We start from the raw sequence: 15,783 nt of genomic DNA, 5'->3' as shown, positions 1-15,783 counted from the left end.
ACTCTCCCAAGTGCTTCTGTTGTATTGAACTCTCCCAAGTACTTAGTACAGTACTCTGCACGCAGTAAGCACCCGATAAATGCCACTGATTGATTTATTTGCCCTCCGCTTCCCAGATCTGCCTATTCCATTGGTGGTTAGCTCTTTTGTTTCTTCAGATCTCCCTTAAAAGGGAGACCAATAGCAGAGTCAAGGAGATCTCTTTAACTGGGTGGTCGCAGGTTACGGAGAAGGAGGCCCTGAGAGCAGGTAATCAAACCAGAACTCTCACACCAATCTCACCTCATTGACGTCTATCCTGTTCCTGTGCATGTATGCCCTGTCATTCACCTGCCCGCCTTCCACAAACTCCATTAGCAGCACCCGCCTGGTTGACAGCTCCCAGTAGATGCGAGGAACCTGAAATGAGAGGAAAATTCTTAAGGGACCCCCAAGGTGGCAGGAGAAGGGGGCTGGAATGCACAGGGCTGAATCAATCTGCCACTTGTCTGCTGTGTGACCTTGGCAAGTCACTTAACTTCTCTGTGCCTCAGTTACCTCATCACAAAATGGGGATTAAAAGTGTGAGCCCCACATGGGACAACCTGACTACGTTGTATCTACCCCAGAGCTTAGAACAGCACTTGGCATATAGTTAGCGCTTAATAAATACCATAATTATCATTATTATTATTAATCCAATTAATCACTGGGGTTTTTTTGAGTGTTTACTGTGTGCAGAGCACTGTATTAAGCACTTGGGAGAGTACCCTAGCGTCGGTAGACACAATCCATGTCCTTGAGGAGTGTGAAACATGGGGAGCAGGAAAGGAAGCCCAGCAAACTGAATTACCGGGTGACCATGGATGGCACGAGGCTAATACCCCTATCATCTACTTCCAATCAATCGATCAATAAATAACATTAATTATTAATGTTATTATCGATCAATAGATCAATGTCATTTATTGAGCACTTACTGTGTGCAAAGGACTGTACTAAGTGCTTGGGAGAGTACAAATCAACAGACTTGGTAGGCCCAGTTCTTGCCCGCAACACAATGAATGCTCTAATCCCTGCTCTCCCACTTAACCTTGGGCAAATCACTTAGTTTCCCACTTCTCTGAGTCTTAGTTACCTCATCTTTTAAATAAAGATTAAGACTGTGAGCCCCACGTATGAAAGGGATTTTGCCCAGCCTGGTTAGCTTGTATCCACTCCAGTGATTAGTACAGTGCTTGACACACAGTAAGCACTTGATTCAACTGTATTTACTGAGTGCTTACTGTGTGCAGAGAACTGTATTCATTCATTCATTCAATAGTATTTATTGAGTGCTTACTATGTGCAGAGCACTGTTAAGCACTTGGAATGTACAATTTGGCAAAAGATAGAGACAATCTCTGCCCAATGACAAGCTCACAGTCTAATTGGGGGAGACAGACGGCAGAGCAAAACAGAACAAAACAAGAACAAGACAACACTGTCACGATAAATAGAATCAAGGGGATGTACACCTCATTAAGAAAATAAATAGGGTAGTAAATAATATATACAAATGAGCACAGTGCTGAGGGAGGGGAAGGGAGAGGGGGAGGAGCAGAGGGAAAGGGGACTTAGCTGAGGGGAGGTGAAGGGGGGAAGGGGGAGGAGCAGAGGGCGGAGGGGGAGCAGAGGGGGAGCAGAGGGAGCAGAGGGAAAAGGGGGTAGCTCAGTCTGGGAAGGCCTCATGGAGGAGGTGAGCTCTCAGTAGGGCTTTGAAGAGGGGAAGAGAGTTAGTTTGGCAGAGGTGAGGAGGGAGGGCATTCCAGGACAAACGGGAGGATGTGGCCCAGGGGTCGACAGCGGAATAGGCGAGAACGGGGTACAGTGAGGAAGTGGGTGGCAGAGGAGCGGAGCCTACGGGGTGGGCAGTAGAAAGAGAGAAGGGAGGAGAGGTAGGAAGGGGCAAGGTGATGGAGAGCCTTGAGGCCTAGAGTGAAAAGTTTTTGTTTCGTGCGGAGGTCGATAGGCAACCACTGGAGGATTTTAAGGAACGGAGTGACATGCCCAGGGCGTTTCTGCAGGAAGATGATCCGGGCAGCGGAATGAAGAATAGACTGAAGCGGGGAGAGACAGGAGGAAAGGAGAGCAGAGAGAAGGCTGACACAATAATCCAGCCAGGATATTATGAGAACTTGGACCAGCATGATAGCCGTCTGGATGGAGAGGAAAGGGCGGATCTTGGCGATACTGTAAAAGTGAGACCGGCAGGCGAGGGTGACAGATTGGATGTGTGGGGTGAATGAGAGAGCTGAGTCAAGGATGACACCAAGGTTGCAGGCCTGTGAGACAGGAAGGATGGTGTTGCCATCCACAGTGACAGGGAAGTCAGGAAGAGGACAGGGTTTGGGAGGGAAGATAAGGAGCTCAGTTTTGAACATGTTGAGTTTTAGGTGGTGGGCACACATCCAGGTGGAGACATCCTGGAGGCAGGAGGAGATATGAGCCTGAAGAGAGGAGGAGGGAACAGGGGAGGAGATGTAGATTTGGGTGTCATCTGCATAGAGATGACAGTTGAAGCCGTGGAAGCGAACGAGTTCACCAAGGGAGTGAGTGTAGATGGAGAACATAAGAGGGCCAAGAACTGACCCTTGAGGAACCCCTACAGTTAGTGGATGGGAGGGGGAGGAGGAGCCCGTGAAGGAGACCGAGAATGAACGGCCAAAAAGATAAGAGGAGAACAGGGAGAGGACGGAGTCCACGAAGCCAAGGTGAGATAAGGTGCGGAGGAGAAGGGGATGGTCAACAATGTCAAAGGCAGCTGAGAGGTTGAGGAGGATTAGGATAGAGTAGGAGCCATTGGATTTGGCAAGAAGGAGATCATGGGTGACATTTGAGAGAGCAGTCTCAGTAGAGTGGAGGGGACGGAAGCCAGATTGGAGGGGGTCCAGGAGAGAGTTGGAGTTGAGGAATTCAAGGCAGCAAGTGTAGACAACTCGTTCTAGGAGTTTGGAAAGGAAGGGTAGGAGGGAGATAGTGCGATAACTGGACGGGGAAGTGGGGTCAAGAGAGGGTTTTTTTAGGATGGGGGAGACATGGGCATGTTTGAAGGCAGAGGAGAAGAAGCTTTTGGAGAGTGAGTGGTTAAAGATAGAAGTTAAGGAGAGGAGGAGGGAAGGGGGTGATAGTTTTTATAAGGTGAGTGGGAATGGGGTCCAAAGCACAGGTAATAATAATAATAATAATGTTGGTATTTGTTAAGCGCTTACTATGTGCCGAGCACTGTTCTAAGCGCTGGGGTAGACATAGGGGAATCAGGTTGTCCCACGTGGGGCTCACAGTCTTAATCCCCATTTTACAGATGAGGGAACTGAGGCACAGAGAAGTTAAGTGACTTGCCCACAGTCACACAGCCGACAAGTGGCAGAGCTGGGATTCGAACTCATGAGCCCTGACTCCAAAGCCCGTGCTCTTTCCACTGAGCCACGCTGCTTCTCTTAGAAGGTAGAAGGGGTGGCACTTGCAAGGAGAGAGGAGATCTCCTCTGAGGATATTGCAGGCAAGTATGGGAAAGTAGGGGAGAGGGTTGGGAGTTGGGGGGGAAAGCAGAGGTGGGAGGGGTGACTTTGGGGAGCTTAAACCTGATTGTGTTAATTTCCTTGATGAAGTAGGTGGCCAGATCGTTGGGGGTGAGAGATGGGGGAGGCAGAGGAACAGGGGGCCTGAGGAAAGAGTTAAAAGTCTGGAACAATTGGCGGGGGTGACGGGCATGGAAGTCAATGAGGGAAGAAAAGTAGTTTGCCTGGTGGAGGAGACGGCAGAGTTAAGGCAGGAAAGGATAAATTTGAAATGAATAAGGTTGGCTTGGTGCTTGGACCTTCGCCAGCACTCAGCAGCTTGAGTTATAAGAGTGAAGGAGGAAGACAGAGGCAGAGATCCAGGGCTGTGGGTTAGTGGAGCGAGAGCGGCGAAGGGAAAGGGGGGGCAAGTGAGTTGAGATGAGTAGAGAGGGTGGAGTTGAGAGCGGTAATCTGATCATCGAGGGTGGGAAGAGAGAACAGGGAGGCAAGGTGGAGTGAGATGCTTTGGGAGAGACAGATGGGATCAAGAGAGAGGAGGTGGCTGTGCGGGAGTAATACATATCTGCAGGGGGAAAGAGTGTGAGAGGAGGCAGGTGAGAAGGTTATGGTCCGAGAGAGGGATTTCAGAGTTGGTGAGGGAGGAGATAGTGCAGGGGTAATAGATGGCTAAGCACTTGGGAGAGTATGATACAACAATAAACAGACACATTTCCTGCCCACAACAAGATTACAGTCTCGAGGTGGGGGGAGAAAGACATTACAATAAATAAATAATTTATAGATATGTACATGAGTGCTGTGGGGCTGGGAAGACAGAAGAGCACAGGGAGCATGTCAGGGTGTTGCAGAAGGGAGTGAGGAAAGAGGAAATGGGGGCTTAGGGAAAGCTTGGAGGAGATGTGTCTTCATTAAGGCTTTGAAGTGAGAGGGGAGAGTAATTTTCTGTCGGATTTGAGGAGGGAGGGTGCCCCAGGTCAGAGGCAGGATGCTTAACATACACCAATAAAAAAAAAGAAGGAGAGTTTCACTGGTAAAATAAAGACAAAATAGCATCCACTCCTCCCTGAGCCCAGAAGGTCAATGAGACAATTATACGTGGGGTCGTGGTACAGGAGGAACTTTGGGATGGGCCGGCACTATTCCAAAACTCTGGTATTATTAACCTCCTTTGCTTTTCTATTGCCTTTTGTAAACTCTCTCTCGAGGCGAGTTTTGCAAAGTAAATTCAGGCCTCATGTACGAAGCTTGGAGAAAAGAAAAGCAGCATCCCAAGTGTTTTCCTGTCTTGATAAATAGAAGGAAAGCAATTCTGGCCTCAGGCTTCCCTCCTTCAGCATCACAACACTTATGTACCTATCTATAAATTAATCATTATAAATTATTTATTTATATTAATGTCCGTCTCCCCCTCTAGACTGTAAGCTCATTGCGGGCAAGGAACATGACTACCAACTCCCTTGTACTGTACTCTCCCGAGGACTTGGTAAGTGCCCCATGAATACTATCAAATGATTGATTTACCCTGCCGTTTGGAAACCCCAGTGTAACTGGCCTAGGCCCAGGGCCTGTGAAACAGAAAGTGAAACTCCAACAGCCTGGGTTCCCTGTGGGCATTGAGCAAGTGGAAACGCAAAGTCAACAGCATCAGGAGGAAAGAGAAAATTAGAGGTTTGTGATTTTCCCCATTTTAATCAGTATTGTCAGGAATACAGATGTGGCTCTATTTTTCTCCTGTCTCTTTTCCCCGCACCGTTTCTGTTCAAATGCAACTACTTCCAGGCTGAGAAGAAGTATGTGTCTCTAGCTTCAGTCCCCGAACCCTGAAATGACAGAAATAGCAAACCTGGGAAATTAGGGGGGTTTGTCATGGAAACTCGGGGAAGGTTCTAAATGCCTCTTGGTGAGCAGGATGCTGAAATGCCTATAAAAGGTTCAAATTGTTCACTGTAACGCTGAGGGGAAATTGGCTTGACAGGAGTACAGTAGGTCAAAGGGCCTGCCCCACACTCAGTGGGGGGGGTCAGCTGAGGCTACCACTCTCTGCCAAACAAAGTCCCTTTTCAAGTCAGGTTCCCTCCACCTCCTCAGGCAAAGAAAAGAAGAAAGAGAGAAATCCAACAGAGTGGGGCAAAGGTGCAAGAACAACTCCGATGGAGAACAGCAGGGGCATGTGCCGATGGTAGCTGACAGCAATGCTGCTTGAAGCAGTGTGCCTTAGTGGCAAGAGCACGGGCTTGGGAGTCAGAGAACATGGGTTCTAATCCCGACTCCACCACTTGTCTGCTGTGCGAACTTGAGCAAGCCACTTAATTTCTCTGTGCCTGAATTACCTCATCTCTAAAATGAGGATTAAGCCTGTGAGTCCCACATGGGATAAGCTGATTAGCCTGTATCTACCCCAGCACTTAGAAGAGTGCTTGGCACATAGTGAGTGCTTAACAAATACTATAATAATTATTATTATTCCAAATCAGGCGTCCTGGGGGGCAGAAACGGTACCTTGGGAATGGCCACCTGGTGCCCGGCTCACTTTAAAGATATTAACAGCTCCCTTAACACAGAAGAAGTGGGGCTTGTAGAGAGGGCACGACAGTGGAAGTCAAGAGACCTGACTTTAAATCCTGATTCCGCCACTTGCTCGTTGTGGGACCTTAGGCAAGTCACTTGTCTTCTCTGAGCCTCAGTTTCCTCAACTGAAAAATGGGGATTAAATACTTCACCGTTAGATGGTGAGCCCAGTGTGAGTCAGGGACTGAGTATGATCTGCTTATATGGTACCTACCCCAGAGCTCAGCACTGTGCTTGGCCCAAAGTAAGCACTCAATAAAATACCATTAGTATTATCATTAGTATTGATATATTAATCAATCTATGAATGGTATTTATCGAGTACTTACTGTTCATTTTTTTGGTTCATTTTTTCAGTGCTTACTGTGTGCAAAGCACTGCATTAAGCATTTAGGAGAGTAAAATATAACAATAAACACACACATTCTCTGCCCACAACAGGTGTGTGAAGCATTGTGCTGAGCACTTGGGAGAGAATGATACAATATAACAAACACATTCCATGCCCACGATGAGCTTACAATTTATTCATTCATTCCTTCAATAGTATTTATTGAGCACTTACTATGTGCAGAGCACTGTACTAAGTGTTTGGGATGAACAAGTCGGCAACAGAAATTTAAAGGGGAGACAAATACTAATTAAGTTAAATTACAGATAGGTACGTAAATGCTGTGGGGTTGAAGGTGGGGTGAATACTATTAAAACCCTAAACTGAGAGGAATCAAACTCAGGACTCCTTTCAGGGTTTTCTTTACTCTGGCTTCTAGACTACAAGGTTTGAAGAAGTTTGTATTCTATGGGTGGTCCGCTGACCCCTGGAGTCACAAGCTACAAATATAGACCCAAACATCCCTAAGGAGCCCGGCTCCCTGGAGGAGTTCCCGTTGGGAACACTGGTTTCAGAGTCATTAGACCAGGCCCTAGCCTTGACTCTACTACTGACTTGCCGCAGGGCAGGAGCCCTTGGCCGACCTGGGCCTCCATTTCCTCCTCGAGTGGATACTGCATGGGCCTGGGAGTCAGAACGACCTGGGCTCTAATCCTGGCTCTGCCACTTGTCTGCTGGATGACCTTGGGCCAGTCATTTACTTCTCTGGGCCTTGGTTCCCTTATCTGTAAAATGGGATTAATAATGTTGATATTTGTTAAGCGCTTACTATGTGCAGAGCACTGTTCTAAGCGCTGGGGTAGCTACAGGGTCATCAGGTTGTTCCACGTGAGGCTCACAGTTAATCCCCATTTTACAGATGAGGGAACGGAGGTGCAGAGAAGTGAAGTGACTTGCCCACAGTCACACAGCTGACAAGTGGCAGAGCCGGGAGTCGAACCCATGACCTCTGACTCCAAAGCCCAGGCTCTTTCCACTGAGCCACGCTAAGACCGTAAGCCCTATGTGAGACAGGGACTATGTCCAACCTGATTATCCTGTATTTACCTCAGTGCTTAGAACAGTGCCTGGCCCATAGTAAGAGCTTAACAAATACCACAGTTATTATTATTATGATTATTCTTGTCATTTTAATTTTCTGAGCTACAGAGGAAAGGTGTTCAATTGGTGTGGCATCACATCAGAACCGTTTGTCCCTTTGCCTGGTCAGTGGGGACATGTCTTCCTCAGAAAAACTGAAAGATCCTGCATGACCATCTCTTAATGAAAGAAGCCTGATTTGATTCAAGGTGCTCACCAACTTACTTACATCCATATTGCTGGCACTCAATCAGTTCTCCTTCTCCTACTTAGCCTCGCTCATCTCCTGCTCTAACCCAGCCACACGCTTCGCTCCTCTAACGCCAACCTACTCAGTGTACTTCGATCTCATCATCAACCCCTTGCTCACATCCTCCTTCTGGCCTGGAGCTTCCTCCCCCTCGATAAACAAGAGACCACCATTTTCTCCACCTTCAAAGTCCTACTAAAATGATATCTACTCCAGGACGCATTCCCTTCTAACCCCTCATTTCCCCACATTATTTGCCAACCTTCCAGGGTTGCCTATGCACTTCAATCTATACCCCCTTGAGCACTCTGATACTCATCCCACCCTCATCTCGGCAGCGCTCATTCCTATACTTCACTACTTCCTGCCTGTAATTTACTTTGCCACCCCCAGTACACTGTAAGGTCCTTGAGGACAGGGATCATGGCTACCAATTCTGTTATATTGGACTCTTCCACATGCTTAGTACAGTGTTCTGCAAACGGTATGTGCTCAGACCACACTGGTTGATTCACGGATTGTGTGGTGATTCACTTCAGGAGGTTGGGCTTGAGGAGAAAGGGAGTGGTTATTTATTGTCTGTTATTTACTGAGCACCTATGTGCAGAGCACTGTACTGAGTGCTTGGGAGAGTACAACACCCTGAATAGAGTAAAGTATGGTGCAGTTCAAGAGGTTGAATCCTCATGAAGACTTTCTGTCTGTCCTGGAAACTCCTAGCAAACTGCTGCTGCCCAGCAGAGAAGCAGAGATATCTTCACTGCCTACACAATGTTAGTAGCACCCAAGGGGTTCCTAGGTAAGACATGGTGAGGGGACTCTAACTTGGTTTTGCCTACTGCTAACTGGGGACTTAGTGGGTAGATTTTCCCATGAAGGTTCAGGAATCCCAAAGCAGCACAGCCTAGTGGGTAGGGCAGGGGTTTGGAAGTCAGAAGAACCTGGGTCCTAATCACAGCCCTGCCACTTGTCTGCTGTGTGACCTTGGGTAAATCACTTCACTTCTCAGTGCCGTAGTTAACTCATCTTTAAAAATGGGGATTAAGATCCTGAGTCCCATGTGAGATATGGACTGTGTCCAATCTGAGTAGCTCGTATGTACTCCAGCATTAAGTACAGTGCCTCGCACATTAGTAAGTGCTTAACAAATACCAAAAAAAAAAAAATACAGATTCTAAGGAAACATTTTCTGGTGCTGACACATCTAGTGTTGACTTTAAGGGCCCTAGTCCCCGCTCTTAGAAGCTGATGGGACCAGATGGGGAAGAAGCGGGAAAGAGCAGAGGCCTGGGAGTCAGAAGTCATGGGTTCGAATCCCGGCTCTGCCACTTGGCAGCTGTGTGACTGTGGGCAAGTCACTTACCTTCTCTGTGCCTCAGTTCCCTCATCATGTGGGACAACCTGATTACCCTGTGTCTACCCCAGCGCTTAGAACAGTGCTCTGCACATAGTAAGTGCTTAACAAATACCAACAAATACCAACATTTTTATTCTACTCCCAGCTCTGCCATTTATCTGTTGTGTGACCTGGGGCAAGTAATTTAATTTCTCTGTGCCTCAGTTCCCTCATCTGCAAAATGGGGATTTAATACTTGTTCTCCCTTCTACCTAAACTGGAAGCCCCATGTGGAACCTGATGAATTTGTATCTACCAGAGCACTTTAGGACAGTGTTTGGCACATGGTCAGCACTTAAATACAATTAACATGGATTGACAGCACTAAACCTCCAGCCCGAAGCTATGCTTCATAACATCTTTCAGGGCAGAATAAACATGCTAGGGGTCATGGGACAGCAGAACTGGACAAAGAGAAGTGACACTGCATTCTGCTTAGGTGGCCCAGACTAAGCAATTCCCCGTCCTACCAGGTCGAAGTCTGGCTGAATCTTCAACCGCGTCTGTAGCAAAGAAATCTGGACCAACACCCCGCACCAAATTGACACTCTGCCTCTCAAGTGGATTTGGCCTTCAGCTGCAAAAGTTAATATTTTCCAGGCGGATTTGGCTCTTCCTTTGCTGCCTGATGGATATCCGCTGGTGGTCTACACTAACTCAGGTATTTGGATTTTTCCAGTCAAGAGTCACATTCATTTTAACCATCTGTTCCTTGGAAATTATTTTATCTTGAAAGCTATAAATTGAGAATTTTCACTACTTTGTACTGTGCACATCTCCTCACTCCTCAAAAGCTTCCAATGGCTGTCTATACACCTCCGCACCATGCAGAAACTCCTCGCCATTGGCTTTAATGCACTTAATCAGTTCACTCCCCACCACCTCTTCTCGCTCCTCTCCCACTACAACCCAGCCCACATGCTTCGCTCCTCTAACACCAACCTACCCATTATGCATCTCTCACATCTCTCCATCGACCTCCTGCTCACACCTTCCTGCCTGCCTGGACTTCCTCCCTCTTCACATCCATCAGACCGCTAATCTCCTCCATCTTCAAAGCTCTATTAAAATCACCCTGCTTCCAAAAAGCCTTCCCTGACTAACCTCTCATCTCCCCATCCTATTTCCCCTCCTTACAGCCTGCATGCACTTGAGTTCAAAATCCCTAAACACATAGATTTAGAGATTTCCCTCTAACCCACTCTCCCAGCCCCAATCCTTCAAGCCCTGGCTCCCACGTCACTTAAATACATATCTTTATAGTCAGTTGATTCCCCTACCTAAAATGTATTTGAATGTCTGACTTCCCTGGCTAGATGACAAGCTCTCTGAGGGCAGGGATTGTGTCTACTTACTCTATCATACTCTCCCAAGTTCTTAACAGAGTGCCATACATCTAGTAAGCACTCAATAAATACCATTGACTGATGGATTAAAATATGCATATGGCACCCAAATCATCCAGATTTTACCTATAAAATCTGATTTTTTCCTTCTGTCGTGTCAGTATCAATAGTTCTCAGACTTTCTTGTAATCCTTCAGTTTTCATAGCTCACTTTTGTCTCTTCTTTGTCTTCAGCCTCTATCCATATTTACTCCTGCCTTTTCCCGAACTCCTTGTCCTGGCTGTTCCACTACGCTGACCCACCCAGCCCCCCAGCCCCCCAGGCACAGTTATTTCCATTCAGAGCTTGTCCGTGACTCAAGATTTACACCGCTGAGTTAGGCTGGTTATTAAAGCTCCACACAAGCATTCGAAGATGCCTCACTGAGAGGTAAACTCTCTGCTACAGCTTAATTACTCACAGATGTTTTGATGTGATGTCAGTATATAAAAACAATTTATCTCTGGCTTTAAGAGCTCAACTGGGTTCACAGCACAAAATTCACATCCCACTTATAATGTGTTCAGGCAAAATTAATTACACAGGAGCCCAATTCTCCTATTGTCTTAGTGGAGATATGCACATCTTGTCAACAGCAGGTCAAATCAGAAGATTAATTATTTATCCATTTGGCACGCACGTATTACTATTGCTGTTATTACTACATTTTTCACTTCGGTGACAGCATTTTAACCCTGACAGCGCATGACTGGTTGTTCCCATAGGGACTGACTGCAGAGGGGCGTGGCTCATGTCTCCTAGTTACGGCTCTGATGGGCATCCTATCCGTAGGTGTGTTTGTCGGTGGGCGTTTAACAGAACCGATGGTGGCTTCTAGCCCCCTCCCACATTGCCTGGCCCATTCCTCTTAATTTAGGTGGCTTTGGGAAGCTCCCAGCCCTGCCTGCAATGACCGTAGATGAAATGAGATGACAGTGATGATGATAATAATATTAATAGTAACAATGATGATGATGATGACGATGGGTTTTTTTTTATGCATTAAGCACTGCACTAAAAGGCTGGGGTAGACAGAAGTTAATAAGGTTAGGCTCACTCATTTTTCCACCCAAGGCTCACAGTCTAAGATTAGAGGGAGGGAGAGTCAGTATTTCCTCACCCTTTTTCAGATGAGGAAACTGAGGCACAGAGACATTAAGTGACTTGTCCAAGGTCACAGAGTGGGCAAGTGGCAGAGCTGGGATAAGAACCCAGGCCCTCTGATTCTTAGGTTTGTGTTCTTTCTGCTACTCTAGGCCACACTCACAGTGAGATAGTGGAAGGCCAACTGATGAAAAAGGAAGTTGGGAGAAAGAAGGCTCATTGAGAGAGGAAAGAGTAGAGATGAAAAGTTGTATTCAGATAGGGATACACACACTCTCAGACACCCATATACACCAACACAAGCACATCGACAAAGACCCACACAATCATCTTGTGGAGTTGACACAATTGCTTGAGGCACTCAGCTCCCAAGACTGAAAACCCACTTCTCTTGCCTTGAGGAGGGTAAACCTAGCAGGACTGGTGGTGAGTTGAGAATTTGTCTCTCCTCCCTCATTCCTGAAAGGGTCGTTCAAATGTCCTTTTGGTTTCCTTTGATTTCGCTAACTTCTCAGTCCCAGGGTGGGTGGGGAGGGAGGGGGACCGGAAAAGTATGCCTGAACATGTTAGAATCAAGTCACAATGACTGGTCCAAGGAGAATAATCTGCCTTGGCCTGTTCCATTCCATGAAGCCTCTCCTCCACACTGATAACAGTAATGATGACAATACCATCTAGCATGTATCTAGATGACCTATAAAGTGCTTCATTCATCCTCTACATCCCTGAGACCTCCATTTCACAGGTGAAGAAACTGAGGAGAGGAAGGAATTCCACCTTCCCAAAGAATCAGGGGAAATTCCAGAACCGAATCCCAAGTTCCCCAACATCTAGAGTTCTTTCCAATAGATTGTGTTGGAAAATCGCTCTCTGCCCAGATCTTACCTTGAGGAAATCAAAGCGCTTAAGCATTTGAGCCACTTTCTCTGCATTTTTCCCTTCCTTGAGGAAGTCCAACTCCAAGGGCAAATTCTTCTTGGCTTCATCTACCAGCCACATGAATTCAAAGTCCGGGAACAGCTGCTTCACGGCCAGAAGGAGCACCTAAAATCCAACAGTCAGTCACTCTCACCCAACAGGCAGTACTAGAGAGACCCCTCATTCCCCTCTCCTCAAATGCCCTGTGCCCCTGGGATTTGTTACGAACTAATAAGTAAATAATCAAGGATGCTACTTTTACCATGCTCTTTAGTTCTGTTTCATTTAGCACTGTCCCTGGATAGTAAATAACAAGGTCAAGTAATTAAGAAATGAAACCATGTATTTTCATATAAATTGTTTTTTTGGAGAGTTTGGATCTCACAGCAAGGTTTAGAATACCCTACTTGTGTTACCCATGAGGGTAATAAGGGATATAGCAGGTTCGGCTAACATTAGTTAGGCTAACTGTGAAGAGGAAGTCCACTCACTGAGGATACTGTCAGCATGAGGTGATCAAGAACGAACACAGGCAAGGGGAGGTGACCCATAACCCTGAAACAGAGGAGAAAATAAGCACTATAGGCTTGAAAGACTCAGAATCTTCACCTGAGAAATGAGAAAAAGATGGAGGCTGTCTAGGATCAGTACTCACAGAGGAGCAAAACCTAACAAGAAAGAATTGAACGGAAAAAGTCCCGTGACGGGACTCTGGGTGAAAACAGGCAATAAAATTCCACTAAGTATTCCTCACTTTGCTATACCTCATTCTAACCTCAGGGGACTTGCAGAAAGGTCAGAGAAAAGCGGGGTTCAATCTTATTCATTCAATCGTATTTGTTGAGTGCTTACTGTGTGCAAAGCACTGCACTAAGCGCTTGGGAGAGTACAATATAACAACAAAAACATTCCTGCCCACAATAAGCTCACAGTCCAGAGGGGAGACAGACATTGTTGTTTTAGGGTTGTCCAGAACTGGGCAACTGGGAAAGGCAGATAGCAAGGTGGTCACTGGCAGCCCTGGAAAGCATCAGGAAAAGAGAGGCACATGACACTCTACGTACCATCTTGTATGATCTTAGAGCATTTCCCTGACCCCCTCCACTTTTTTTTTCTAGTATTTGTTGAACATGTATTATGTGCCAGGCACTGGGGTAGCTACAAGCTAATTGGGTTGGACACAGTACCACATTGGGGCTCACAATCTGAAACCCCATGTTACAGATGAGGTAACTGAGGTAAAGAAAAGTAAAGTGACTTGCCCTAGGCCGCACTGCAGACAACTGGTGGAGCCACTTGCTCCAGAGCCTTTCCTATGACCCCTGCCAAGTCCAAATGGATTCTGTTGCCATGTCTGAGCTGTGGAACTCAGGGTGAAATTTTTTAAAAAAACAGATAAAAAATGATCTAGTGCCATATTGGCCCTGATCAGGAGACAGACCAGCTGAATCAATCAATCAATCAATGGTATTTACTGACTGCTTACTATGTGCAGAGCAGTGTATTAAGGGCTCGGGACAGAACAATACAACAGAATCAGTGGACATGTTCCCTCCCCATAACAAGCTGACAGTCCTGAGGAGGAGAAGAGAGTCTGTTTTAAAACCGGGGGAGAGAATGGCCAGCCTGCTGACCAATAATTCCTGGCTTCTTGTGGGCAGGGAACATGTCTACTACCTATTCTGTTTCATTGTAGTCTCCCAATTTACTGCTCTGCACACATTAGGCGCTCAATGAATACCACTGACTGATTCTGTTCACCTTCACTTTTTGCTTCTTAAGATCCAGCTCAGCATAGTTAGGTTTGAATTTTCAACAGTTTGAAAGCTCCAAATCAAACTGAGACATCAATTTTGCTGATTTTGTTTTTCTTTTCTCAGTAAAATTCTTCTAGGAGGTAAGCAGCCTAAACCTGGCCCAGACACTTGGCCTGTGCACATGTAGCTCACGTCTCTTTCAGAAGCATCCTCCTATTATTATTAATGTTGTTTCCATTATAATTATTATTACTATCATTAATATATTTGTTAAGTGCTTATGTACTGTCCTAAATCCTGGGGTAGATACAAGTTAATCAGGTCTGACACTGTCCCTGCCCGACATGGGGTTCACAGTCTAAGTAGGAGGAAGAAGAAGCACTGAATCCTCATTTTACAGATGAGGAAATTCAGGCACAGAGAAGTTAAGTGACTTGACCAAGGTCACACAGGAGGCAACTGGCAGAGCCAGGATTAGAACCTGGGTCCTCTGATTCCTAAGCCCCTGCTCATTCCACAATGCCACGCTGCTCCCTAAGGATTGGGGCAATTGCCAATTTTGTCCTGCTCTGTCCTGAGGTCTAAATCATTGCAAATTGGTGTCAATGCAATAGAAGGTGACCCAGGAACTGAGTAGCCTTCCCCCTGCTAGCGGATTCTAGGCAGTGTCTGAGGCGGGGAAGATGACAAACCTGTTTGGGTTTTTTGGTTTCTGAATATTCAGTGGAAACTGGATTCACTTCTGCTCTGTTCTGGGCAGTCTGCGGCAGAACAGAAGAATGAAGTAAGTGGTGAAGAAAGGTTCTGCTGTCAGAATTCAGAGCGGTCCCTAATAGGGGATGTGTTGTCTTCCCGATATATCCCAGAAACCTGAGGCTGGATGGGAAGGGGCTGGCCAATTTGTCCTTGCTGGGTGTCCCTTCTAATCCATCATCATCATCATCATAATTGTGATATTTGTTAAGCACTTACTCTACACCTAGCACTATAATCAATCAATCAATCATATTTACTGAGATCTGCCTATGTGCAGAGCACTGAAGTAAGCAGTTGGGAGAGTACAACAGAGTTGGTAAACAGGTTCCCTGTTCACAATGAGCTTACAGTCCAAAGTGTGAGATATACATTACTATAATTGAAAAAATCATGGATATGTGCCTAAGTGCTATGGGGCTGAGGGAGGGGTGAACAAAGAGGGCAAATCCAAATGCAAGAGTGATACAGAAGGGAGTGGGAGAAGAGGAAATGAGGGCTTAGTCAGGGAAGGCCTCCTAGGGAAGATGTGGTTTTAATAAGGTTTTGAAGATGGGGAGAGTGATCGCCTGTAGGATATAAACAGGGAGGGTGTTCCAGGCCCGAGGTAGGGGACGGGTGAGAGGTAGAGGAGATCA

General features: G+C 46.4%; 1 protein-coding gene across 4 annotated transcripts in view; it reads right to left on the bottom strand.

Annotated features, from left to right (window-relative positions):
* Positions 1–15,783, bottom strand: part of ADCK1 (aarF domain containing kinase 1) — a 133,927-nt gene that overhangs the window by 32,397 nt on the left and 85,747 nt on the right. For 2 of the 4 annotated variants that reach the window (XM_029075247.1, XM_029075279.1), the window contains 2 exons: positions 12,603–12,761; positions 283–399 (listed from right to left, as the gene is read on the bottom strand). In XM_029075247.1, the coding sequence (XP_028931080.1) occupies positions 283–399; positions 12,603–12,761 (276 nt within the window). The remainder of the gene's footprint in view (positions 1–282; positions 400–12,602; positions 12,762–15,783) is intronic. The other 2 variants (XM_029075269.1, XM_029075274.1) reach the window with 2 other exon arrangements.

The sequence above is a fragment of the Ornithorhynchus anatinus genome, chromosome 1 (genome assembly GCF_004115215.2).
Source record: "Ornithorhynchus anatinus isolate Pmale09 chromosome 1, mOrnAna1.pri.v4, whole genome shotgun sequence".
NCBI classification, from domain to species: Eukaryota; Metazoa; Chordata; class Mammalia; order Monotremata; family Ornithorhynchidae; genus Ornithorhynchus; species Ornithorhynchus anatinus.
Note: the sequence above shows the minus strand (reverse complement) of the source record. Positions and strands in the feature narration are given on the sequence as shown.